This window comes from Drosophila tropicalis, unplaced genomic scaffold (genome assembly GCF_018151085.1).
Source record: "Drosophila tropicalis isolate 14030-0801.00 unplaced genomic scaffold, ASM1815108v1 contig_845, whole genome shotgun sequence".
Taxonomy (NCBI): Eukaryota; Metazoa; Arthropoda; class Insecta; order Diptera; family Drosophilidae; genus Drosophila; species Drosophila tropicalis.
In genome coordinates, this window is record NW_027173338.1 from 4,032,410 (window position 1) to 4,060,384 (window position 27,975).

The 27,975-nt window shown below is 38.1% G+C and overlaps 4 protein-coding genes and 1 pseudogene across 6 annotated transcripts; 2 read left to right on the forward strand and 3 right to left on the reverse strand.

Annotated features, from left to right (window-relative positions):
- Positions 1 to 1,749: 1,749 nt before the first annotated feature.
- On the reverse strand, positions 1,750 to 3,912 carry LOC137580989 (lipase 1). 3 transcript variants are annotated; one of them, XM_068295141.1, is made up of 5 exons: positions 3,697 to 3,912; positions 3,403 to 3,631; positions 2,894 to 3,339; positions 2,361 to 2,837; positions 1,750 to 1,985 (listed from the first exon to the last, which is right to left on the reverse strand). In XM_068295141.1, the coding sequence occupies exons 2-5, from the start codon at positions 3,554 to 3,556 to the stop codon at positions 1,851 to 1,853; spliced, it is 1,212 nt and encodes a 403-aa protein (XP_068151242.1). In that variant the 5' UTR covers positions 3,557 to 3,631; positions 3,697 to 3,912; the 3' UTR covers positions 1,750 to 1,850. The 3 variants fall into 3 exon arrangements, 2 of the variants coding, with proteins under 2 accessions (XP_068151242.1, XP_068151243.1); XR_011033048.1 differs by having other exon boundaries at positions 1,957 to 1,985; positions 2,066 to 2,837; positions 3,697 to 3,908; XM_068295142.1 differs by lacking the exon at positions 1,750 to 1,985 and having other exon boundaries at positions 1,997 to 2,837; positions 3,697 to 3,908.
- Positions 3,913 to 13,206: 9,294 nt separating this feature from the next.
- On the reverse strand, positions 13,207 to 15,352 carry LOC137580532 (uncharacterized). Its single transcript, XM_068294615.1, has 3 exons — positions 13,964 to 15,352; positions 13,693 to 13,902; positions 13,207 to 13,625 (listed from the first exon to the last, which is right to left on the reverse strand). Exons 1-3 carry the CDS (start codon positions 15,221 to 15,223, stop codon positions 13,446 to 13,448), a joined length of 1,650 nt encoding a protein of 549 aa, XP_068150716.1. The 5' UTR covers positions 15,224 to 15,352; the 3' UTR covers positions 13,207 to 13,445.
- Positions 15,353 to 15,731: 379 nt separating this feature from the next.
- LOC137581402 (protamine-like protein 99C) lies at positions 15,732 to 16,835 on the forward strand. The gene is made up of 2 exons (XM_068295629.1): positions 15,732 to 16,470; positions 16,530 to 16,835. The coding sequence occupies exons 1-2, from the start codon at positions 15,850 to 15,852 to the stop codon at positions 16,587 to 16,589; spliced, it is 681 nt and encodes a 226-aa protein (XP_068151730.1). The 5' UTR covers positions 15,732 to 15,849; the 3' UTR covers positions 16,590 to 16,835.
- A 470-nt stretch (positions 16,836 to 17,305) lies between these two features.
- On the forward strand, positions 17,306 to 18,691 carry LOC137580713 (solute carrier family 41 member 1 pseudogene; annotated as a pseudogene).
- Positions 18,692 to 18,950: 259 nt separating this feature from the next.
- Positions 18,951 to 21,867, reverse strand: dbf (doublefault). The gene is made up of 2 exons (XM_068294884.1): positions 20,223 to 21,867; positions 18,951 to 20,074 (listed from the first exon to the last, which is right to left on the reverse strand). Exons 1-2 carry the CDS (start codon positions 21,505 to 21,507, stop codon positions 19,191 to 19,193), a joined length of 2,169 nt encoding a protein of 722 aa, XP_068150985.1. The 5' UTR covers positions 21,508 to 21,867; the 3' UTR covers positions 18,951 to 19,190.
- Positions 21,868 to 27,975: the final 6,108 nt, after the last annotated feature.

The window sequence follows — 27,975 nt, forward strand, 5'->3', positions numbered from 1 at the left end:
CTTTATAACCTTTTTAAGATCCATCTCTATTCTAGAGTCTCCAGATCGTCCCTAACTATTCCATTTTGTTTTGAGTATTCGTCTGTAAATTGATATGACAGTCTCAAAAATCTGTGCAAACTTTGAGTACTCGTAGTTTTGTTATGGTTTCAATTTCATGGTTCAGTTTCAGGTATCCTATTTGTTGCTTTTGTTTGCTGATTTATTTTCATAAATGTTTCACGCATATTCGCATCACTCACTTTTCCATAATCTGAGTATGTGAGGGAAAAACTTTTCTGCCACTAAGCGAAAGTTCATTGTGCCAATTTTGTGTGATGGTTTTGCTGGCGTGGCAAAGCTTTGTGTGGGTGTGTGTGTGTGTGGTTGTGACTGCTTTTCCAGGATTTCAAGCGAGAAAATGTGTCGCAACACAATGAGCATGAAAGCGTAAGCATTTTGTTGTTTTGTTAGTTTTTTGTGTTTGTGTTTCTGACTTTTGTATGAACCCACACACACACACACACACACACACACACACACACACACACACACACCTCCTCTCATCTACATTTATATTTCTATTGCTATTTCTATTCCCGGCAACCTGCTGACAAAAACACACTTTTATAAATTACACACTTCACTTTAGGTTGCCAACATCTTTCCCATTCCATACTCTTTTCTATTGTTTGATACTAAGCGCAAAAATTTTTAATGAGCATAGAAAAATACACACACAACAGCAACAAAACCAGAAAAAGAACCGCCAAAAGAAACTTTTGTTAGTTTGGCTTTCCCTCACTCCCATTGTTTACTATTTCCATGCCATGGCAGAACGCATCAAAGTGCAATTTTCATATCCGGGTAGCTGCATCTCCATCATCATCAGACCACAGCATATACATACATACATGGGCAAGGGGCTTATCCTTAGCTCACCCCACGAAACCCATTCTTATCCTCGCTGTCGGCACACTTCCGTTTCCTTTAACCATTCACAAGAGCGAGAGAAAGAGAGATACTAGACAGGAGACGGGAGCAGACACCAGACAACAGACAGCAGCTGCTGCTCCTCGTTCGCCTCATAAATCATATGAACAAAAAATATAAAAACTAACTAAACTTTTGCACTGAAGATCCCCCCCTTCGCACCATGTCAAAACTGCCGCCACTAAGTGTTGAGTAAATGTTTTCGCGCCTCGTTGCAGCTCACACAGAATATTCCCAAAACGCTTGCCACACTTTGCTCTTGTTCTTGTTGGTTCCTCACACCGGATGTGGCACGTGGTCGTTGTAGTTATATTATCCTTTCTTCAAAATATACATATATATGAGGCCATAAATATTAATATGGCGTCTAAACTTTAAAAGCAGCCACAAAATTAACAGTGAAACCCGTAATAGGTGAGTAAATAAATTTTAGATCTTTCTCTTTAACCAGGACAATATTAATCCTAGTTAGAAAGAGCGATCCAGTTTAAAAGTCGTAAGAACAATATTTTGTAGTATTAGATCCCTGGCAACTGGTTTGAAATTTCTTAGCCTGATTGTGATCAATTAGGCTAAGAAGGGTAATCATAACTTTCAACTGCCATAGAAACCTTCGATCGAAGTATAACAGTAGTAAAACATGTAATTTATTTTAATGCTTATGAAAAAGTAATGATACGGCTTAAAGGCAGTACTCTGCTCGTTTGCTATCTACTGAATATTATACGAATGTTTTGAAAGGTAACAAAGTTGTTTTTCAACCGATGGTGATACGATTTTTCATGTCTGAGTCTGAGTGCTGGGACACATGAATATTTTAGCCAGTTTATCTCTGAGTCGATAGATCCAGCCGGTAACGGACTTGTCGATCAGTTAAGTCAAATTACTTCTCGATAACATTGCCCACTTAATTTGAAATTGCCACGTTTCACAGACAGTTTGTCTACGACATGATTTATAATGGACAAGAAAGTAATCACACACACCGCCGATGCACTTTCAAATACAGAAATCTGCAAAGAAATCGATTACAAGATTGTTTTTTTTTTTTTTTTTTAACGTGTAGACTATGTTGTCTACTTGCTGAAGCCACCTGATTTACTTATAGATGATTAGAAATGCATGAATTTCTAGAACCAATTCTTAATTGAATAGAAACAACATTTATGTCCATACTAAATTTGATTTCATACTAAAAACGCCAATTTGTGGTAGTTTAAATTAAGTTGGTTCCAGATATAAATGATTCGTTACATTTCACAAGTTGTTAATCACTCCGTGGCAGATTTATCAGTATCTTCCACTTGATCATTATCACCCACAGAAGAATCCTCTTCGTTGGCCTCTTGCTCTCCCTCTTCCACTTTCTCTTGACTACTAGAACTTGCCTCAGTTGTTTCAGGTACTTCGTCGTGGTGCTCATCTTGATCATCAGCCTCGTCCTCCTCCTCTTCTGCTTCGTCATTATTTTTACCTGGTCCGCCGTTCTCCCATAATCGCATCACCCTTAACACTTTGGGTTGAGCCAAACGCCTGGACCTTAAGCCCCACACCATATCTATGTGGTTCCATTTTCTTTGTGGATACATATAATTCTCAACCACATTGGGTAAGAGTTTGATGAGTTTCTGAACATCCTCAACAGAACTTAGGTAATCATTTTGGGCATAATATAGGGCAACGGGAGCTGTGATTTTTTCCAAAGGATAATCTGGAGGTGTTGGTCGGCCATAGATACGTTGATTCACCTTGGCTTCGTAGTCAAATTGACAAAAGCGTTGAGAGGCCTTAAGTTGAATATAATGCTCCATTTGTTTGACATTGGATCCAGCTGGTAAGTGACCCAGGACGACGGGAAACATGGTCTAGAAATGGAGCTGGTATTAAATACTATCAACTATCAACAATTTCAAACTCTTACCGTATTGAATTCTCCGCTATTTTTACCCACAATATCATAAAAGTATTTTAAACAAGTCTTAAACATCCTCGGTGTGATGGTGCAAGTCATTGTTGCAATCGTGCTATGAGCCAACATGGTATTCAAAAAACTACCAAACATGCGAATTCCCATGCGAGCCAGAGGCAATAGTGGAGCCTTCACGTTGCCCATGAAAGCAACAGGTGCCAGGGCACTCATTAAATTGATTTTAGCATTATACTCCGGACGAGTGGAGGCCATCACAAAAAACGTAGTTGTCCCCTGGGAGTGACCAATGTAACTCAATTTCTGGTAACCTGTTTTCGCCAAAACCGCATCAACCATGGCTGGTAAATCGTAATATCCAATTTCATGCCAAGAGAAGCTCCAATATGCTTTGTCCGCACTTGCATTGTACTTGACATGATTGCGGGAATAGCGATTTCCTGGTCAAAATCGGGAGACATATGTATATGTATATACAAGTATATATAGGATTCCCAACCTACCTCTAACATTGGCCATCCAAACATCATACCCTTTGGCATAGAGATAATAACCCAAACCACTTTTCGGACCCATAAAAATCCAAGTGGCTGAACTGTCCTGTAAACCATGAACTAATAGAACAGGTTTAGCTTTCGGTCTGGGGATGCGATGCATTGTCAAGATATATTTATCCTCTGTGGTCACGTCATGCGATTCCCCTGGATGTTTGTATTTGGCCAAGAGTTGCAACTTAATAAAGAAGACGACAAAGAAAACAAAGGATTAAAGAAACTAGGTAAGGAAGTCCAGCTTACTGTAGTCAATTGGCCATCTTCTATGACACTTTGTGGAAAATTATCAGTCAAATAGCCAGCGTAAGTCCATTTCAATTCTGCTAGAAAAAAATTAGTTGCAAAATTGAACAACTTAGATATTGCATGTTCGTTCGCTTGGCGGTCCGTGACTGTAATCAAGCGGATTCGACATTTGAACACCTCTTTGAAGCAGCACTAAAGAGCGTCAATTGTGGGCTAACTAATTAGTCATGGAGCAGTGAGTATTGTTTTTATTTTTTTCTATTTTATTTCATTTATCGCTCAGAGTGATCATCATCGCTTGCTATTTTCTATATAGTTAATATACAGAAAGTATGACAAATTCTTTTGGCATATTTGCATTGATTTATTTTTTAATATTTTTGGGCGAAGTTCGTTTATATAATTTGTATTTAAATTGCTCCAAATTGATAAATTCAATCAGGCTTAACGGCTAGACTTTTTGAGATATTCGTTGAGATATTCACAGTTTCCGCACAGTTTCAATATTTAAAATGTTTCATTCTTTATGCTTTAGTCTTTATTTTTGGAGATATATGTTTGCAGGGTCAGTGATACCAAATGATGTCAAAATTGAGTAAAAGATTCTAAAATGTTTTCTTTGGCTGAATGAAAATTCAATTCACATTTTGTCTTAATAATTCCTAAATTTGGTGAGTGACTAACACAGACATGCCATGTTTCGTTTTATGAATTCAGATAAGTATCCTAATCAAAATCTGTTGAATTTTATACTACCCTTTGAAAGGGCATCATAATATCCGTTCAATCTACAAATTGTTAAAGTAAATTTCGTTTCTTTTTGACAATTGACTAAAATATTTAATAAATCCTTACTTCTTGTAAATTCATATTCAATCCTTCATCAATTTATATTTAATTAAATGCGTCCAATATTTCTAAAGATAGAATAAGTGAAGCGTTGTCTTTGTAATCAAATTTCTCCATCAAATTTGGCAGCTGACCACTATTCGATTGCCAGAAAATCAAATATCTGATCTCCTTTTTTTTCTGTGCTATTCAAGTTTAATTGAAAAATTTAATTTTTAATTTAGTTGGATTTGGAGAACTTCTCTCGACTGACGTCCATTTGCCAGCAAACATTTGCCTATGTCAGTTTATCGATTCTTTAGCTTTGCCTTTTACCACATTCGACCAAGGGGTTTTTTTTCTCGTTCTATGCTTCTTTTTTTTTGTGTACAATTGATTGGCAAAAATTGATTTCAGCTTTTTGCATAAAATATTTGCCTTTGCCCGTTTTTATTTGCTGTCGTCGGTCGGGCAAACTGCTGACGAGCGGCGAATGACAGGCAGTGGCGAATCCAAAAAAAAAAAAAAAAAAAAAACCCAAGCCCCAGTCCAATATCAATTCCCAAACAGATTCCTCTCCAGTCGGATGCTACTGCTGCTGTTGGCCAAAACGTTTCGACATTTGACAAATAACTTAATTCGGCATTGTCACCACATGTTGTTCAGTGCCTTGGTAACTTGACATGGGACCCTGACGTTGTAGGGGAAGTGGGTGAATGTGGGTGGATATGGGTGGAGATGGGTGGCAGTGGCACTGTACGTGGCCCGTGGATGGGCGAGCAAGTCACTTGGCGACATGCTGAAGTTGAAACCTTGGTTTCATGCTCGCTAAGCCATCGAGAAAAAGCCTCTTTAACAAGTTAAATCACCAGACATTTCTTGCTCTTCTTGCCTTACGATGCAGTTTAATACCCATAAAGCATTTGCAGTCTGAGAAAGCAATTCATTTTGGTCCTTTTTGCTTTCTTAAATCAAATACAAATCCTTTTGCCTTGCAATTAATTAATTAATTAATTGTCACTCTTCTTCTTTCGCATCAATCTTGTTCATCTTGTGCTTCATTTGTATTCTCTTTTATTTGCAATTACAGGACATTAATTCAATTAATTTGTGGCTGTCAAATGTACAAAATTATACATTATATTAAATAGCGATGCATCTTTTATTGTTCTTACATTACACACACACACACACACATCTCAGGGGAAAAGTCAGTTAATACCAAAAGTTACACTATGCAACAAAATGTAAAAAAAGAATGTCTTTCACACAAAATAATATCCAAAATGGCCTAATCAGCAGTTATAAAGAATCCTGTAACCTTAGTTACCTCAATACTTTTTGACGTTACTTTTCAAAACTGTTTAAGTCAGTTAGGTCTGTTGTCTTTGTAGTGCAGTGTAAAAGTCATCCTGATTTGCATGCCTATCTTTACCGGTTCGCCCATCACTTGAATGTCTTCTCGTTTTCGCCATAAATTAATCAATTCCGCTGCCATCATCAGCGTCATTCTCATCATTGTTTTTTTTTGTCTGTTTCCATCCTGTTGTCCATTGTCCTGGCTGTAATCCTTTATCACTTTGTTCAGTTTTATTGATGGCCAGATGAAATCAAGCATGGCCGCAAGCAAAGGAGAACGTTGAACGATGAAAATTCTCCACAATGAAAAATAATGACGTAATTAATGGTTTGCGTGTGCTTTTACAAAGTTAAAATTTTGTTTTTTTTTTTCGTTTATCGCAATTGGTGTTTTTTTTGTTTCTAGGCTTAAATCAACTTAAAATTGTATTAAATATTAAAATTAATTAACTTAAATTGTGCAGTCATTTGCAGATGAATAAATATTGTATGTATGTACATATATACAAAAATTATAGTCAATGACCCTGAACTTGGCTAAAAGCAATTACAAAAATGTAAAAACATGGCAGGAACATGGAAATGACAGTGGGCACTGGCGAGTGCCAAAGAGTGTGAGAGACATAAACTAAGTGGAAAATTGTAGAAAATTGGATGGAGGATTTCCTTCTGTCGTCTGGGCCATTAAATTGCCTAACTTGACTCTCAGCCCTTTTTTTTTTTTTTTTTTGATGCAGACTTTTTTCCTTTTTCCCTTTGCTTTTTGTATTTTTCTTGGCTAGAGTCCAAAATCTTTCGGTTAAACTTAACTTTAAGCCAACAAAAGAGTTTCACGCACTTTTATTTTAACGCCTTTCTCGGTTGCCGGCAAAGAAGACCTCGAAGAGGCCATAAAATTTGAAGTCAGAAATTTTATACGCTCGTGATTAAAAGTCACGTGCGGGGCTAATATATATGTATGTATGTATACATAGACAAGGAGCATCGAGGACACCAGCTGCAACTAATGTGAGTCCACGATGTTCTCCTGCCTGATGAAGCTGATGATGTGGATGATGATGGCGATTCGCAACAATGCTGATCATAATCTCCCGTTCGGAACAGCTGCTTGGAGGCTACTAACGAGCTGCTGCCGCTTTCCTTTTTCAACTTCAACTCCAACTTCAACTAGTTTTGTCTCGCCAAGTTTTGCTCCCATTGTTTTTCTTTTAGCTTCATGCAATTGATTGGTCGCGTATCCATTGTTGTCTAAGCGGGTTCTGTTTGCCCTTTTTTTTTGCCTGATTTTTTTATGGTGCTTTGCTTTTGGCCAGGTCGATTGCTACATGCTTGTTGCTGATTGGCACTTAGCCTGGCTAATTGTCATGGCACGCGCCAGAATGGTTTTTTTTTTTTGGCTTTGTTTTCGCTTTGAAAAGTATTCACTTTGATTGCCGGCGGCTTGATAGGTAAATTTTTCAACCAATTTAAACCTAAAATGTGGGTCAAAAGTGCAAATCAAATGGACTTGGCTTTGTTTTAACTGTACTCAATTAGGCCCGAATTTGGTTAAGCTAAAAGCATTGAAAAGTCTTTTCCATTTGATCTGTAATTCTTGAGATAAATGTTGATTCTTGTCATTGCCAATTTCTCCAATTACTAAATTTAGTCAATACATATTTTAGGAATATTTCATTTATTAGTAGAACCTCTTATCTTAAATACGGAAACGTTGATTGCCATTCCATCAGGCAAATCAAAAATGCAAATTCAGCATTTAACACGCACTTCAAAGAACACGCAAATTTTTAAACTCTAACAAAAGAGAAACTGTTGAAATAATTTATGCAGAATGAAAGTAATCTTAGTTCATGGTTAATCCTTAGCTAAAATTTGTGTAGACTTTTACAAAGTTTTATTATTAGTTCTTGATTTAAACTGAAAGTTGAGTAACATTAGATGCAAGATATTTCCTCAAAGTGATCTTTAGAGATTTAAAAATGGAAAATCAGTTGACTCACTCACAAAAGATACTGAAAAATCTTTAGAAGAATTTAATGACTTAAATTGGGAGATTTGATTTGATTTGAATTAGTTTTAAAGTGATTTCTTTTTGCCAGAATCACCTCAACTGACACAATTAGGTAAAAGAAGCAACCAAGAGGTCATTGGATTTTCTACATAAATTTAAATTTTTAACTCTTCTCACTAATTAAAGTTCCGACTATCGTCTTCATTTGTATAGTCAGGCGAAACAATAAACGGAAAACCCATTGCTAAGCCCAGGCAAAGTTCGTGCTATTCCCGTGGTTTATTGCACTTTGAACTTTGAACCACAGAAGGCAGAAGGTAGAGGTAGGAACTAACCAGGCTCGCCTTGCCTCATTTTCAGTCAACTTCAGCTCATTTATAACGAAGGCTTCCTACCCCAACCCTATCTTTGGCAATGCCATTGAAACTGTGCTTGCTCTTGGCATAAATTAAAATAGGTTGCCATTTAGCAGCTGCAGCAGTTACAATAGTTCCTTGAATGGATGGAGGGAGTTCACCTAGAATTCGCATGGAATCTTTTGTCAACCCGTCAACCAGCGGGCAAAGGCAGCGGCACATTTCCTGAAGTCATCATCATCATTTGCCATCTGCATTCGCCATCTGTGAGCGCGGACAGTTTTTAAAGTGACTTCAAAGAAAAGTAGCTATGGCAAATTACAGTAAATTTGTAGCTTTGCTCTCCATTTAATGACCTGCGTGTCACACACTCATCTCTAAATTCCTTTACTCAATTAACGCTGAATATGCGATGGCAGTGACGTTACGCGACGGCGGTAACTTTGTCTTCTTGTGTATGCTAATTCCATTACAATGCAGTTGGAGTCCATTCTATGGCTCCTCCACCCGATTTGCTGGAACCCCTCGCAATCCTCAATGAATTATGATGGACATTGTCATGAATGAGGCGGAGCGGACAATGTTGCGGCTTTGCCAGCAATGCGTGAGTTTCGGGTGGGGTGTTGGCCATGTTTATCTCTATGGTCAACGTATACTTAGCACATTGCCAAAAGTGGGTGGGTATTATAGAGAGAAAAGGAGAGACGAATCCTAAACAGAGTCCAGGAGATTGGGCGGTTGGGATATGGGCGTTGAACACACGCCATTCACTAGATTGCTGGCTAGGCGTTTTTGCATGACACGCCCCACTCAACCGAAAACGAGAAGGGGGCGCAGACGCGATAGAGGAGATGAATAGAGGGAAATGAAGTGCTTAGCGCCTGACTATGGCTACTCACAATAAACATTGGCTTTACACTCTTACAAAAAAGGATGTAAAATAGTTTTAGTTATGATGGATAAAAGGATATTTATGATGTTGGCTTTATCCATGTATTATTAATGATATAATAGCATACGAAATTCCAGATCTTAACAGTAAGAATTCATGTATAGTTACTTTAAGGTAAGTTTCGAGTCAAGATGGTATGTGTGTATCATGTGTGTATATGAAACAAATCTAGCCTAACAAAAAGCCGATATTCATTCAAATCTAAGCCTTAGCTAAGAAAACAAATCCTGCCACCCTTCCGATCACTAACTTTCTCGATTTTTATTCAATTTATTAATAATTTCTTGCAGTGCAATAACCGTGGACTATGCGGAAAAACTCTTTTCGGTTGCGCCACTTCATTATAAACATTTCTCAATTGATTATCGTTAGTTTCCCACCCTCCCTTCTCCTATGTAGTGCCCTGCTGCGCCAGTATGGTAGGTGGGCACCGAGTGTTTGTGTGTGATAATGCCATAATTATGCCTTTAACTTGGCGTGCTCGATGTTGTTAGAGTTGCGGCTTTTGCCTTCGCCGATTATATTTGCACGCATGTCCTTAATGCCTCACATGCGAACTCCGACATCCTCACCGCACCTAGCCCGGAGCCGCTCATGAAGGGGGGATTTTACACGCATATTTATGACTTGGACACGGACTCCGAACATTTTTTGCATTCGGCTCCCCTTCTGTTTGCCAAACACACAGCTCACATACATTTAAGTAAGTAATCCACATAAACTGCTCTTGAAATATTTCATTATCGTAATGAAAAGGACTACAACGCATTTACTATATACGCTTTTTTCACTCTGACATGTCCTGGCTCCTATAGTTATTGATAATGAAATGGGCTAAAATAAAAAGAAAACTGAGCGGGTGAGGGAAAATTGGGTAGCTTTTCTGTTGTTTTTGGGGTCTGTGTGTGTGTGTGTGTGTAAGTGGGGGAATGGGAGCAGATGAAAACATGTGAATTATTTAATGGAAATGCGCTTAAAAGGGATTTTTCCCTTTCCCCTAAAATGACAGGCAAATTAAGATGTAGTTTCTCCTATGAAAAAATGTTAATGCATGAAACTCGATTAAATTAGATGATGAAATAAAAAAGGACGTGGAAAGGAACACTGAAAATTGCTCTATGTGAAAATTTAATTATATGAAAAGTGCTTATTTTACTAGGTCTTCCCCTCTTGATCACCATCAAGAGTTTTTCTAGAATTTGAAACCCATTTACAAAAATTTAACTAAAGTTTGCATTCTTCTCTTAAAAGTGGACAAGAAATCTGAATAATTTTGGTTTTTATATGTAAATAAAGACTTTTAGGCCCTACCTTTAAACTGTATATAGAAGTTAAAGAACATTCGAACAAATATTGCAGGAAATTAGAACCTTTAACTAAATGTATGTCAATTAGAATAAATATTTCCCTTTCCAAATCTCATGTCATAGCTTTAATTCACTTAAGTGTGAGATAATTTTGTAGGAAAACAAATTTATAGCCCCATTAAAAATCCAATATGTGAGTTTAGTTTCGATTGTTGCTTCCTGTCACGGATGAATACGTCTGTTCCTGCCATTGGGTGCGACGGCTAGAAGTATCTTTATCTGTAGTTGGCAAGTGTGAGAATTGCATTAAAGAAATTTTGTTTTCCACACCCTTTTCCCTTTGTTCTTTTTTTTTAACCGAAATCACTCAAGCAGAACTTTTCCAACTGACTTTAATGTTTCGGAACTTCTTTCTTTCTCTCTTGTTCTTGACCAATTTCAAGCTTGATTGCCTTCAGCGTTTGGCTTTAAAAAGAAATGTGTCGGGTATTTGACTTACATATTTTTGGTTTCTATTTAAAATTTATACTCTGACTAAATAACTAACTAACTAAAAAAGAGGAAAGAGAAAATAAAAAAAAACCTAGTTTAGCGCAAAATATTCGCGGAAGAAAAGTCGTAAATTTTTTTCGTTTTCTTTTTTTTTTTGGTTCTGTTGCTTTTTGCTGGTGTTGGGCGACTTTCGATTGGCGTTTGTCCAAAAAGGCTTTGTGTTTGGTTATTTATGCAGTTGTGTCCTTTGGGCCGCCAGAGCATTGCAAGGAGTATCTTAGGATCTTGGGGCGAGGTTTGCTACTTGCCGGCGTGGCAGCCCGTCATGGCCACTTGTTTCCGCACGCCATTTCTCTTTCTTCTCTACGAGTTCTGGTTTTATTTTCTTTTTGTCCACTCTTTCTCTGCTTTTTATACAGTTGTTTTTCCTTTTTTTTTTTTTTATTTTTTGTTCTCTTGTCCTGTCGCGAGCTGCAAACACGAGAAGTCCATTTCGAAATTTATGTACACACAAATTGAAAGCGCAGAGGACAAAAAAAGAAGCGTATATAGTTTATTTTTTCACCCTCTTTGGAGTTGCATTGCTCGAATTGCAGCTGGTTTGGAAAGCTGCAGAAAAAAAATGAATAGAAAACAGGAAAAACAAACCGAATATGCCTTTAAGTGACACTTGCCCGTGGGGCGGGATACAGATTCCGATTTCTAACAAAACGCTTTGTGCCAAAAAAAAAAAAAAAGAAGAGAAAAGGAAAATGAAAGCGAACTCCGCAAAAGGCGTCAATCTGAATGGCTGAGTAAATGAAGCAATTGAGAACAATTGAAAGAGAGATATGAATGCAGGAAATAGACAGACGGATAATTGCAAGAATGGTTACGGAAATTCCATAATGGAATCAATATTATTGATAACGGATCAAGAGAAATCATAGGATAAAAAGTAAAACGAGTGAGACAAAACTATATTTTAACTTATCCTACTCTCACTTGTCCTTTATAGCTCGTCATTTCACAATTAAATGAAGCAAATAAAAGACCTCTCATTTGTAACTCTTCAGATGTCCGTAAATATGTGTTCTAGATTCTTTCATTGGGACAACTAATCTTTACTTTTACCTTATAGAAACTTGAAATAGGTTTCAATTTATTGGTTGTACATACATATTTAGAATATCCAAAAGAAATCAAGAGTCTTTGATAGTCGTGTATACGCGTTTCTATAGACGCAGAAGTCAAATGTAATTTCAAACCCTTTATGCATAAGCAAATGATATTCAAAGCCAAACATTAGACTGTCCTGTTTCAGAGAGAGAGAGAGAGAGAGAGGGAGAGTGAGAGCAGCTCTAGCAAACTTTGGCAAAAGCCATAATCCAACATATGTTTATACATCCCGTACACGGGAGCATGGGCAAGGGTTTTTTGGTAGGGTTGGGTTCATACTGTGCTCCAATGGCGTCATCATTACCATGACTAGGATTACCATTACTGTCATCGTCATGTCATCACCCAAAGTCTTTATGACTTTTGTGCGCGTTAAAAATGATAAGAAAAAGTTTTCTTTTTTCTTTCCCCCCTTCCTAGATGATACGTATCCAGTTGGGATGACTGCAGGACTCCAGCAGAAACACACATAGACACACACTTACACCAATATCCGAGGCTTATATGTCGAAAGAAAACATATGGCATATTGCCAGGCAAAACATTTAATGGTCTGCAAAATGGCCGAGACCGAAAGACATTAAAAGTTGCTTAACCTTCATTAAGGGCAAGCGGCATGGGGAGAGAGAAAAAGAACAGGAGACTCATGCCAACTGTCAGTGAAATGAAATTTAATATGTGTCAGGCTAGAGCAACTCCAACTAGGTGGCCATTTTCTTCTTCTTAGCCAGCTTAATATCCCATTTGTGTGTTCAGGTTGTCTGCCAGTCAGGCTGAACTGCATCCAAATGATATTCTTGCACAAAATAAGCGAAACAAATCACCGCAAAAAGTTGGCAAACAACAGAGAGAAACAGAGAGAGAGAGAGAAAGGAAGTCTTGGGAAAAGAAGGCTTTAATCAGCAGAGAGATGGCAAGGGGTTAGAGCATAAAGTCTAGGCAACACTCTCTCCTCTTTATCCCTCAGCTAGGCAAACTCAATTTCCAGCTTATTTCACGCCATGTCGGAGACATGGCATTATCCTGGCAACAGTAAAAAGTTCCTTCTTCCTTGCATAGACTTCGTGTATTTTGATAATCAAATTTGTGCAAACAAGCGAAGAGTGTAAATTTGCAAACACCAGCAGCAACAGCAGCCACAGACAGGACAAGGACTAAAAGGATAATCAGTGTGGCGCTTCATGCACTTGTACAATTAATGGCGCACAGGAAAAGTTCACTACTTTCGGTCGAGTAGAAAATGTCACTTTAATACGCTCCGCATTACGCACAGGTCTTCTTCATCATCCTTGAAAGCTTTCGGTGGTTTTTCCCATTGGCACTCTACTCTTGACCTTGCTTTGTCTTCTAGCCACTGCTGCTGCCCTCTTGGCCCGTGCTTTCTTTAATTTGGCCAGTTTCTGTTGCCGCTTAGCTTCCTCTTCCTCGACAATCTTCTGTTGACGTATTTCTTGCTCATGTGCCTAACATTAATTTTGTGTGCTCAACTCTCATACATAATCTTGAAAAAACTTTAAACAAGAATCTTACCAAATAATAGATTTGCTCCATCTCTTCAGCATCGATTTCAGCCTGGACTTCGGCAATTCTCTTCTGCATAAATGCCATTTTCTCTTGAGCCTCTTTTAGATCAGAGTTGGCCTTGCTTAAACGGAAATTGTTCAATAAAATTTCATCTTCCCAATGTTCCATTTCATGATCCAAACGTTTTGTAAAATAATTAATGCGTTGTTTATAGGTCTGTATAGAAAAGAAAAAAGGTTTCCTTTAACAGCTTTTGAAGATTTCTCTTACTTTCTACCTCTATTATATTATAATACACATTCATGGCCGAGTTTGAAGTTATGTGTTTGACTCTCATGGATTCTTTCAGATCAAGCAACTCCTTTTTCAATTGATTCGTGCGTATATTATATTTCATTGTCTCCGATTCTACCAAACTGCTATAGTAGGATTCCAAATAACGCATTTCGATCGGTCTCCGTACGGACATGTCGACAAGATTCCGCTGAACTTCGGAACTCACGTTTCTCTTGTATTGTTCCCACCAGGCTTGTGAGAATCGACGAGACTTAAAGCTAGCTGTAGCCAACTCCTCCTGTGCCTCGGCTAGAGATCGCTCCAGTGACTTATCTATGGTCAACATTTGCTTTTCTTCCCACATGACGGACAATAATTTTCGATAGTCATGACCCTTAATTATTTGGTCATAGAAGAACTTGAAGAAGCGCAAAGTTTCCAAGAGATCACAACGATATTTCGCCCATTCCAAAGTATCCCAACTATGGTTACGCACTAGAACATCCAGATACACGAAATTCTTCACTTCCCGCCGCTTAAAGAAATCCTCCAGTGACCAACTAAACAAGTTATGCGGAATTTTTCTGATATCCAATTCTAATGCATGTTGTGGGCACTGTTTTAAAATAAGTAACCGGTATATGGCTCGGGAGTTGGCAAAAAATAGCGAAGACCTCTGCATAGATTCCAATAACTTATTAAAATTGCTCTTCTCTCCAGCAATAATGTTTAGCTTGTCCATATCACCCCTTAATTCCTTTGAGCTAATCTCTCTCACAAGTGAACTAAATATTGTTTTACGCTTCATTTTACGCAAAAAACTGTTAAAACTCCATTGATACTTTGTAACGTAATTGGGAGCCAAAGAGAAAATACTGCTCCCCGAGCCGATCCTACTTAGAAGTTCAAGTTGAAATACATCGTCCTCACCATCACCATCTTCGCCAATGCCCTCGCCTTTGTCATTGCCATTGTTTTTACGCTTATGATCACCCTTATCATAATCATCATAATCATTATCGTCGTAATCGCCAACATCATCATAATTATGATAATAGGCACCATAATCTGGAATTTCTTGCATGTCCCAATCAGCAAAGAGTTGACGTAAAAACTCATCATGGCATAAACCCGGATCACTATTAGGTTTCACTGGCATAATGAGTTCATATCGCTTCTCAAATGCTTCTTTTACTACATCCGTTGAATTTACAACTTGGCCATATTTTACATTTAACGCCGATGGTGTCGATTGCAACATGATGGTACAAAAAGAACGTAAAACAAAAAACCAACAAACAAACAAATATGTGTATAAAAATGTGTTGTGTTTAACGTGGGAAGACAGCAAACAATTCTAAGAACACTCAAAAAATTAACAAAAAAAAAACCCATTTCTTATGTCGATTCTTGAAATTTTCATTTGTGACAACTTAGTAGGCAATGAAAACTTTTTGACATTATTTGCCCGGAGTCCTATTTTAAATAAATTTTACAGAAGTTGGCCAGAACACAAGGTAGGGTATGCCAATATTTGTTTCTTTACAAAAAATTTCAGGAATATACCATTATTTCAAAATTTACTTGAATTGAATTTTATCTGAGAAACTATGTTTCTTGATGACATATCTACCTTTTTTTTTTTGGCTCAATGTTAATTGAACCACCCTAATGTAAAGCAAAAATTTTGAAAATTTGTATAATCTAGTAATCTGTGATTTCTAATGTCATTTGTGAAAAACGATGTAGGGTCCGGAGACGCCTTTAGAACTCACAATCATTCTACTAGGCACATAAGCAACATCAATACAATATTCTCAAATTTATAAAAATATCTTAAATATTTATTAAATTTCTAATCAAAAAATTTTCAGGGATATATAAAGCATGTCGTTAAATATGAAACGATCAGGTTCAGCTACCTCAATGGCGTCCATTTTGTCATCGTCGTCGGAAGAAGGTGGACCAATAAATGAAGACGACTATACCAATGACCCAGGATACTTGAATTTCTTGAAGGAGTTTCGTTCTCGTAGTGCTGCAACTCATCGTCAGGAGGCAATTCAACGTGCTCCGAAATACTGGTTGGCGCTTTCGGCAGGCAACAAAGCATTGTATCGCTCTGTGGAAAGTATTATCACCGTTCGCAGCTCGGCCGATTGTGAGGGAGATCCTGGTGAGATATGCTGCCCCAAAAAGAAAAAGAAGCCAGCCTGTCCCAAGAAGCGCAGACCAGCCTGTGCCAAGAAGCGCAAACCGGCGTGCCCCAGGAAACCAGCTTGCCCGAAGAAGCGCAAGCCTGCCTGTCGCCGCAAGGCCAAGCCGCGTTGCGGTAAGCGCCGCAAGAAGTGCACCAAACCCGGACCCGTAACAAACAACGGATATCTCAACTTCATAAGAACTTACCGTAGAAAGCACTGTAATATGAAGCCTAAGGAGATAATCATGAAAGCCGCTCGTGCTTGGTGCCGTTTACCAGAAAACAAAAAGGATCGCTATCGTCGTATGGTAAGTCCTTCAGGTCGTTTCTCTTTCTCTGCCTTATTGAACTTGCTTTCTTTTTGCAGGCTTGCAAAGTGTCAACTAGCAAACGTAGCAAGCATCGCAGGGTTTGCCAAGGTTACTAATAAATCAAACGATAATTAGGAGCAAGCGATGAGCAAATTTCCAGTCCATTGTCAAGACGATCTAAATCTAAATAGTAACCTTTATTTTGACCAACCACTAAGACGTTTTCCAAAGTGTCAACAAAATTAATTGTTAGTTTATTTTTGGACTTAAAATTCTTTGTGTTTCCAAGTATCCTTGAAAAAACCCCCGCTTTGATGAATTGTAATGCTCGCAGACATGAAATAAAACACAAAATATATATACTTCGATGTTTGTTTGAATTATAATTAAAGCTTTGGATAGTTGGCTAGATTAAAATTGGGGGCTGAATGAAAGCCAGAGAAAGTCCGTTCAAACAGCATTCAAGATTAATAGAATGAGAATGCAAATCAATTGTGAGTGAGTTGGCGTAATAATATACATTATTTAGAATCATAATTATTTTGATCTAAGTCTGAAGTTGTGGCAATTAGGCAATGCCGCTCCATCTGTATTTAGATTTGTCCCATTCGATAATATCCGCACTGAAACGGAGGAACATTGAAATTTTTGAGTAGCCTGCAATTTATCGTTTCACTTGCTCATTGAATATCCCTTCAAAAAATATACATATATCTATCCAAACCAAATACAAAATTATGATTTTTGTTTTTGCAGTGAACCAACTGGCATGCGTTGAGTAATCAAAGTTTATGTCAGTTTTGTTATTTTCGTTTCAACATTTATAAGATTTATGGCTTCGCCGAAAGATAAACTCGACACTGATAGGCCAACTACATCGACAAGTGGCGGAGATGTGGCTGATACCTATTCGGAGACGTGGTACTCGACATTGATTCAAATTGTCATACCATTTTGTTTGGCCAGCAGCGGCACAATAGTTGCTGGCATATTGCTTGGAAATGTACAGGATTGGGCAGTATATAAGCAAATGAGCGAATTAATTGTGCTTGTGCCGGCGCTATGTGGGCTAAAGGGCAATTTGGATATGTGCGTGGCATCACGACTCGCTACCCATTCGAAATTGGGTCAATTGGGTAACTTTCACGAAATTCGTCAGATAGTCATTGCCAATGTGGCACTGGTGCAGGCTCAGGCCATAGTTTCCTCGATGAGTATATGCTTGATGGCAGTGCTTTGCAGTTCTACAGAGGATCTCGCCCTGATATTTCAAAACTTCCCAACATTGGCGGCTGCAGCGCTGCTTACCTCGAGCATATCTTGTATGATACTTGATTCTATTTTAATGGGGGTCATACTGTTCTCGCAACGGTATCACTTCAATCCGGACTATTTGGCCACACCGATCGTGGCCTCCATTGGTGATGTGGCTTCCATAAGTCTACTCTCCTTGAGCGCCGCCATGTTGCATGATCTGAGCAGATCCAATGTTTGGATTAGTATAGGTATAATGATTTCCTACCTCTTTTTATTTCTACCCTTCTGGGTTCTATTGATCCGGAATAATGTCTATACACGTGAAGCTTTGAAAAATAGCTGGATACCTCTTATTGTAGCATTGTGCATAAATGAAATCGGCGGCTTTGTGCTTAGCTCGGCTGTGAAACAATTTGATGGATTTGCTGTATTTTCGCCCATCATAAATGGCATCTGTGGCAGTCTAGTTTGTGTTCAAGCCAGCAACATGGGATCCATAATGCATAAAAGTAGCGAACTTGGCACCATGCCCGAGGGAAGTCGAATATGTGAATCACCGTGGAGAGTATTTTTTATAGGCACAATATATTCACGTGTCGCTCGAATTCTTATATTTATATCAATACCAGCCAACACAATATTGGTCTATGTGGCGGACTATTTCTTCAAGTCTTATATATCGGTTAATGCCATCTTTGTTCTATCATTTGTCCTCACAAGCTTGCTTCAGCTTCTCATTTTGCTGTGGACGGCTCACATCCTAATCCATCAGCTTTGGAAATGCAAAATCGATCCCGATAGTTCTGCGATTCCATATTTAACTGCCTTTGGGGACAGCGTGGGCACATCATTTCTATCGATAATGTTTCACCTTCTGCGCCTTTCAAATCAAGAGTATCCAGCCAAAACATTGCCTTGGATCAGACTCGATTATGACAAAGTTCGTTTTTTTAAACCATAAAAAAAATGTAGTCAACTATTTATCAGGTATAAATAAAATGAAGCTTTTCTAATGAAAAGGTGATAGGAATTTCTTAAATAAATCGACATTTATGGGAGGTACCACTGTATAGGCTCTTCGGCCTAAATTCATAGAAATATAAACAATTATGACTACAACCAAAACAGATTAGACTCATTTGAATTGATACCTGTCACATATGTATGTCGATATTTTTAATGCTGTTGAAAAAACATTAGCTTTTAAAGTAATCTCTATATATAGATATATATATATGCATTTTACTGGTAGTTCTAGAAAAACATATGTTATAGGTACATGAATCAAAAATAAATTGGAAATCATTAAAAAAAAAAAAAAAAAAACAGCAACCCAGTAACACGGCCCGGCAGGCAGACCATTTTTACTGTTTTTCTGTTTCACTTCCATTTAGAACTGTCATTGTCATTTTGGTGCAAATGAAGAAAATAAGTAAATAGATAAAAGAAAATGGATCTCCTCATGCATATGCCACCTTGATATTGTTGACCCTGTGCAATTTCTTGTTATGCATGCGTCCATCCTCATGCTGCTTCGCCGATTTCAAATGATTGAGATTTATGTTGCACACCTCGCAGTAATATGCGGAATTTACATCAGTCGAACCATTTATGTCCTGCTGGGGCCGCTGACATTGACCTGTTCCTGCTCCTTCTCCTAGTGGAGTTCCTAGTGGTGACCTCTTTATTCCATTCAAGGCATTGCCTATGCCGCTACAGTTGCCATTGTGTTTCATATAACAGCCAAAAGGATTAACGGGCTCCATCAAACCATTCGCAGTAATACGATATATGTGACTTCCATTTAGAGACAAAGGAACTCCTGGACAGCTTGTGTGCTGGCGACGACGATGACGCGCTCCCGCCATGTGCATAGCCATCTGGGACTCCGAGGTGATGCTAACATCACACAATTGGCACATCAGCCACTTGGTGTCGGTACGCACCCAGCGTCCTTGTCCATCGTAGTGGCCCTCGCCATTGGGTTTCGTGATGTGTTGCGACACCAAATGATGACGTCGTCCAAACAAATGCTGCTGAGCATGCCTCATCGAAGTCAACTTCAGATCGCAGACCTCACAGTAGAAAGCCGCAGGACCAGGGGTACGTACAAATCGAAGCACTTCCTCTGAAGCATCACCGTATTCGCAGCAGTGACGCGTCAGCCAAGTGTTCACCCGACGATCATGAGCTTTCGATGAATAGTGATCCACTGCATTGCGCACAGTTCGCATGCCTGTGCGACACAAGTCACAATAGTTCCAGCGGAAAAGCGTTTGCAATTCCGTGGGATATGTTGCCCCCGGTGCCAGCATGTCTTGCATATGCAGTGTAGTCGCTCTTTCTGCGTCGAAGAAACGACAACATAAATTAGATATTGAAACCAACTAAAGAATATAACTATGCTACTCCCCCTTTCTAGCTTAGCGGATAATTCTTTTTCCACATAATTAACTCAAACTGGTATCTATATATCAACAGTATATACTTACTAGTGAATGAACTATCTAGATCCTGATGTAAATTCGATTCCTCTTTAATTTTTGGTAGATGATCATCATTATAACAGCTTAGTAAAGGAACTTCATAATGATGGTGGGGCGACCGTGAAGTGGTTCCAGTCGGCGGAATCATATCCATGCACCTGAACGAATCTTTTCTACCATTATGGCCATGGGGTTGGAGTTTATGGATGTCGATGCTTTCCATTGCCAATTTAAAACCATTTTTAGGTGGTGTCACTCCATTGGATGTTTCCTGAGGCTTGCTGTAACCATTGAGACCATGTGTTTGCTGACAGTGTTTGAAACCATTTATAAGGGGCAAGACTTGCTCATTGGACACATAATCACCATTTTGATTTAAGCGCAGAACAGCATTTTTAACAGATATTTTGTCATTCAATTTGATGTCGTTGAGCAAACGAAGTGGCGATGAAGAATGTTGTTGTCCCACCTGAATTTTCAAAGGAAAGTTTTGCAGTTGTGGTTGTAGTAGTGTTTTATGTTGAGTCAATTGTGGTGACGCTTTAAGTGTTTGTGATGGTGCTGGAGTAGGTAATATGGCCTTCTTTACATACTCATTGTTCTCATCAAAAGAAAGTTCGGCTATTTCCAACGGCAGCGGTGTGAAACGTTGAATAGCCCAGCATGTACCGTGTTGAGGAAGCCAAAGTTCAGCATAATCCAAAGGACTGGCTTGCTGTTGATGAAGTGTGGCCATAAAGTGCGCCTTAGTCAGCTCATCTGCCTCTCTTGTGAGGGGTAACTCATTGAACGTGGCCACATTCCCTTTGCATATGACTCTCGTTTCGGGATCTTGCACAATATGCAAAGCAGATTGTGTCATCATGACTTGAGGATTTGTTGCCTCTGCCAACCCTATGGACCCTATTGCTTCCACTGATCGCTGTTGTTGCTGCCCATGCATTGGACATGGCGGTGGTGCTACATTTACAGTCTTTGTAATCGGTGCGGCCAAGTCCCGCCATTGCTTCAAATTCGAAATTTCGCCAATAACTGTGGTCAAGTCCTCATCCCTGTCATAGTCATAGTCATCACTGTGGTAATCGGATGACACATTCACTTGATAATAATAGACACTGCTGTCATCGGTGCGTCTTATTTCCACCAACACTGGAACTTCACCTGTGGGTATTGTTGGTTTTGGCAGACCAACGGCCATTCTACTTATGTTTTTGGCACATTGCAAAGCGATCTGCTCGTGGACCGGTGGCAGCCGTCTAATACAGCTCAATGGATATTTTCGCGACAACATTCCCGAGATGGACGGATTGCGGTGTGGGATGTGGATTGGGGCTCTTGCTTTTCGGAGACTTTTCTTTCTTTAATTAGCACATCTGATGTATTGTATGTTTCCCTTTTTCGGATATTTCCTCGTTTTTTTTTTTTTTTTGGTTGATTTTTGCAAAAGATAACTTGGTTGGCCCTTATTTCCTTTATTGTTCTCCTGCTTTTTGCGAATTTTTAACGAAAATGTCCTCTCAGGGTCTTATTTTGGGGTGTTTTCTTGAAAATGTGTGAGAAAAAAGGTTTGCTCCGCCAAGCTAATCGGATACTACATTACTCCAATAATATAAAAACACACACAGATTAAAGACGTCAGTTTGATGGGATTGTCAAAGCTGTCTTTTATGTAACTCAGTGTTGGTTAATGCTTTAAACTTCATTACAAAAGGTGCTATGAAGTAAAATTAGAATCATATTGAGGGTAGTCTCTGCAGTGTTTGAACTATTGGACTTTGTTGAAGTTACTTAGAATTTGTTAAAGGTATCGAATGTACCGATAAAATCAAAGAACTTGGACTTGGCCACAGTAACAGTTTCGCATATACAAATCCCTAATGGATATGGGATTATAAAAATAGCAACAATTTTCCATTGATTTCTCAAATCAGCGTAGTCTACTGCAGTGCAATTGTTTCATTCACATTTTCCAGCAATTTACTGGCATTTATAAATAAAACGTTAGCGCAAAAAGAATCAATGTAAAAAGCATTTGCATATGCTACATAAATTTGCCGCCAGCCCCATGGATGGATGCCGCAAGGTTTTATTCATTTCTCTTTTTATTTGTAAATTAAGTTTGCAATTGAAATGACTTTAAATTGCTCACGTGTGTGACACAATTTCTCTTCATCATTTTGCCGCTCTTCTCGTCTTCGAGAAGAAGATGTGGATGAAAAACGGAGAAGCAGCAGTAAGCAGGCAAACGGAAGCGGAAACACAAAATGCGAAAAATGTGCAGAGCAAACAAAAAAGCGAAAAGAAAATTTTTGGTCCAAATGAGATGGAGAGGGGTTGGAGTGGGTGGCGGTGGGGGAGTGATGAAAACGGAGAATGGAACGTGTCGTGTCGCCATAACAGCTGCACGTACACGCCCACCAGGACACACATAACTCCACACCAACTCGGAGCGCTGCTGTTCCCCCGCAAGGCAAACAAACGAATTCCACTCAGATCCGCATACATGCTACACATGGTAGCACTCGGTATCCATATCTGTATCTCCCTGTGTGTGTGAGTGTGTGTGTGTGTGTATTGTAGGCCTTATTCTGCTGCTCCTACTTGTGTACGTGTGTTATTTAATGCTTATCTTTATCCTTTTCCCATTAGTGTTATTGATGTTAACCCTCCCCCCAAGATCCTCTACTTTTGGCATCACAGGTGCCCGTCTCCGTTTTCGATAAACTTGCCCGCCAGCTAAACAGTTGACAATTGATGGAGGTGACACCAGAAACGAAAGAGAATGGAAAATCACGCGCTAAACATTATTTTAATGCCCCAAAGGCAGGCAAAAGGTGGCAGGTCCCCATGACAGGGACGCACATATGTGTTCTAACACTCTGTTTCTCTCGCGCTCTGCCTTTCCCTGTTCTTTTTTGTACGCTTTTCTTTTGCTTCTCGGAAATATTTAAAGCCCTGCCAACTCATTTCCCTTCAGGGAGTCCTGGTTTCGGGCCCATCTACATTTGACATTTATAAATGTTGAACTTGGCACTTGGCAACTTGCAGCCGTCCTTGAAGGATTTAGTTAAGAAATATAGTATATTCCTAAATGTATATATACATATGTATGTGCGTATGTATATGACAGGCAGATGGCTTAAGTGAAAGAATAATGGTTAAAGGTTAGCGACAAATAAAGGAAATTTCAAAAGCTTTGCTCACAAAGTTTCTTTAGTTTTATTTAAGGAATATTTGCGTTATACATTGACTTAATAAATGTAGTAAGATTCAAATCGCTTGACAAATATCATGAAATAATAAAGAATAACACTAACTTAAGTTAAAGTCACTTAACTATTGGATTTGAAATAGATATACGTGAAAGTTATTAAATAGTTTTCACATTTCTAAAGCCCAAGAATTAAATTTTGTAAAAAATAAAGCATACTTTTAGGCTGCTGTGATGTTAAGATGTTGCCGAGCGCTTGCAACATGTTGCTGAGAGTGCAACTATTAACACATTGTTATATTATTCCTCATTTTTGTTGTTTTTGGCTTAATTAATGATAGCGAAGCACTCGACATTCTGCAGCCAGTGAAATGTCTGGCATCTTTGCTTTGCTTTTAATTGCCATCCGCCGCAGTAGCCTGCTTATGCAGAGTCATGAGCCAGCAGCCAGGAGCCAGGACTCGGCGGCGGACGACCAGACGAAACGCACATAAAATCATCTGCTGCTCCATTGCAGACAACGCAGACAATGAACGCTATGGATGGACCATAAAAAAAGGAGTTATCGCTTGACAAATATCAAAACCAGACCCAGGGACAAGAGAACCATAGCAGGAGCCGAATGTCAGTCAGATATATAGTGTTGGGCCCATATGAGGGGGTGAAGAAGGCGGTATACTGAGTCTAGACAAAACATGGCGTTAAATAAATAAATAAATAAATCGCAGTGGCAACTACAACAATAACAACAACAATGAGACGACTCATCGACAACCGCAAAAAACGGAAGTAACTTCAACAAAATTTATGACCATTTTGTGTTCATATTTTTTTTTGTTGTTGTTTTTCTGTGTTTTGTTTGAGGAAAAAATTTGTGGCAAGGTCAATAACAGTGGGCGTTTGTTTGGAGGGGGCGTGTGTGAAAATGTAGGCTGAGTCTAGACCCTAGCTAAGTTCAAGACCGACAAAGGACTAGAGATGGGACAAAATATTGAATTAAATTGAAATGGAGTTGATATTCAATTGAAATACATATTACTTTTAAGTATTCAGATTAAAATGCAAACGAATTAAAATAAAATAGCAGCTCAAAGAAAATACGATTTTCGATTGTATTTCAAATGGTATAGGCTTAAATTAAAATTGAGATTAAAAGGACATTGAAATGGAATCGAATAGATGCCAAAAACCCATCTCTAAGCCCAACTCTATCTATGGCTATAGCCATCAATTTAACACTCATCCTCCGATTCTCAATGTCATTTTGCAGACGCAACGACCCAGCGAGAGAGAGAGACAGAGAAATAGAGAGAATTGGAGACAACAGGAAAGAGATAGATAGACACAGAGAGTTTTCAAACATGTTTTCGCATAAATTAAACTTCTTATCTGGTTGTAAAACATTTGACGCCATTGTCTTTGTTGTTATTGTAGCATTATTTCAACCCAAATGCAGTCCGGAAATGTACATATAAACAGCGAAATGTGAGAGAGGATACAAAAGCACAAGAGAAAGAAATGCTGCAAAAAAATACATACATACATACATATATAAATAAATAGATGGATAAGCTGAGAGAAGGAAATGACATTTTATCGACGTGCATACATTCATTGAGATACAACATTTTATATATAGTTAATGATATATCCATTATATGTCAGTGGAAGGGGATAAAAGAGCAATGCATTAAGTCTGAGAATTATTTAAAAGTGATTTTAAAATGCAATAAAATTGAGTATGCAGGTTTCTACGAATCTCTGCCATCAGCCATCTACCTTATCTCTGACGTTATTATTTCACATTTATGTTTGTTTCGCTGAGCTGCATATACAACTGTGTAAACAAAATTAATTATGCAACATGCAGTGTGGGTGTGTGTGTGGTTGTGTTCGCTCAATAAAATATCCTTTCAACCTAAACATTTACCCATTTTCCCCATAATTTGCACAGTTTGTGCCATTTCAACTCGTCCATGCGGAAGAAAATTTATGCCTGAAACCCTGAAACCAAAAACCCAAAATACATTCTCCCAAGGTACAAAACTCATTTGCATTTGCATAGCCCCCCAGGATAGGCATATACATATCTGCCATTACCATACTCAACTGGCAAATATCCCGCACAGCCCCCTCAACCACAATCCCAAAATCAGTGTCATGACCAACTGCATCTGTAAAGGTAATTAACAACATTTTGGGTGCAACTAAACTTCAATATTAATTTCTCATAATTTCTATAGAATATAAGATAATGTTAAATTTATCAAGATGTATATGGGAGATAGAAGGAAATCTCTTGTCCACAATGCTCAAAAATTAATGTAGATTTCATTAAAAACCAAGAAATTGTTTATAGAGAGTCCACTCAGTCCATAGCAACATCTATGTATATAAACCTCATGAGGTAAATGAAAGGACTGTAGTTATTAACTTTATCCTTTATGAACAATACACCTATATATTTTAAACTTCTCATTTTTTAGCTTTTTCTCCCTGAGGATTACTTATCCTTTTCCAATCTGTCCAAGATGGAGAATCAGCAGAATAACATGAAAAGATGTAATGTCTTTTTTAGTTTTTTACTAATTAACAGTTTTGTTTACAAATGGTATGGTTCAGATTATTCCTTTTTTTCGCTTTGTATCCCAAATGTATCTTAGGATTCTATATGAATGTATGCTTTGAAATTGGAATAAGTTCTGACACATAAAAAACATTTCATTAGTTCCAAATGTAACCAAATCATTTAAAAAGTGTTGCAGTATTCTCATTACATTTGATTCACTAAATTGCAAAGGGTATTTAAACTTTGCCATGATAAAACGATTGTTAACTTTACCTTTATGACCTGATTATGAGATCTTTCTCTTAAGAGCATTATCGTTATGGCTTATTACTTTATTTCTTTAAAGTCACAAAGTTAATAAACAAAGAAAAAAAAAACTAGATTCATATATCTCTTTTGCTTGGCTTTTATTTTGAGGTGTGTTGAATTATTTGCCAAATTATATAAGAAGCTTTTAGTGTTTTGTTGTTTCTCTAATTGTTACGTGTTTTTCTTGTATTGTTATTGTTTTCTCTCTCTGTATGTCACATGCAAAACATGTTTGGAATTTCAAAAGTGCCAAGAGGGACCGCAATATCAGTGGCTAACCACAAACATGGACAATTATTATTACATATTTTTTTTCTGGTGGCTCGAAGAACTTGTTTTTAGTTTTTTTTTTCTTTTTTTGCTAGTTCATTAGAATCTGTGAACATTAATGTATTAATATGAATTATGCTACTAGTATTTGGCAATTGCCTAACAATTGAGAGAACGATTTGCCTTCTGACTACAGGGTGCTTCAGTGGGAAGTCAAGAGTTGAAGCCTGTAAACTGGCAAATTGGAACAATTTTATCTGATTTACTTTCTTAGGATCGATGCCATACACTGCATGAAGTCTCGCCTCACAACCGATGGATGCAGGGTAAATGAAATTTTTTCACTCAGGTTGTTTCTATAATCAATTCAAAACTCAAAAATATCTTCAGCAATATTTTCTTCCCACTTGAAGCTTTTGTTTACAGTTGTTGCTATACTATTTTGGGAGATCCACATAAATCAACTCAAGTCTAGTAAACTATGATATAGTATCATAAACATGTTGAAGAACCCCTGCAAATTTTGAAACTCTTTCTTTCTAAAAAATGAATGTTGCGAATGGGCGTTGGGACTTCATCTTTCTATTTAGGAGCAAACCTACATTGAACTGAGCCTCAGCAAGTCACTTAACACAAAAATCCAACAACTCACCAGGAGTAAACGGTTTTCATTCACTTGGTAATTGCAATCAGTCATTTCTCATAGCTCATTACTTTTTAAACTGCCCACCTATTTCTTAATCGTATAGATATCTTTAGACTTTACTCCCCTTCATCTCTCAGAAACTTCGCGAAACATTAATTTGACCAGTTTATTTATTTTGTTTAGTTGCTTTTGAAATTGTCATCCAATACACAAATTTGGTAACAAATACCAATGAGTCTGGCATCCCACTTTTAGATGCAGGTTGTCAGCTTCATCTCCCTCTCCATCTCTCTCTCTCTCTCTCTTTCTATCTCATTTTTTTTTGCCACTCGACGTCTCTATTTCTCTATTATATAACTTTCCAGCCAAGCCGGCATGCAATTTTTTTTTTATTTTTTCATTCAACTGCACTGAAAGTAGTTTTTTTTCTCTTCTCTCAGTTTACACTTTGAAAATTGCAGAGTTTTGGGATTCATTCAAGAGTTTGGTAAATTTATTTTGTATATTTCTTTTTTAGGCTCCCTCTGCTAGTTCAATAAGTTTTAAGTATCCGTTTAATATTTCAAAGAATTCTTCATCATCCTCGTTCAGGGACATGGAATCTTCGTCGGGAGGGAGTTCTCTCGACTGCTTATCATCAGTTGGTTCTCTAGATGAGGACTCCTCGAGCGGTTCCACTGGTTTGGGCTTGGTGGAAGGAAACATTTTTTATATGAAAACAAAATTTAAAATTTAATTTTGTTAAGATTGAAAC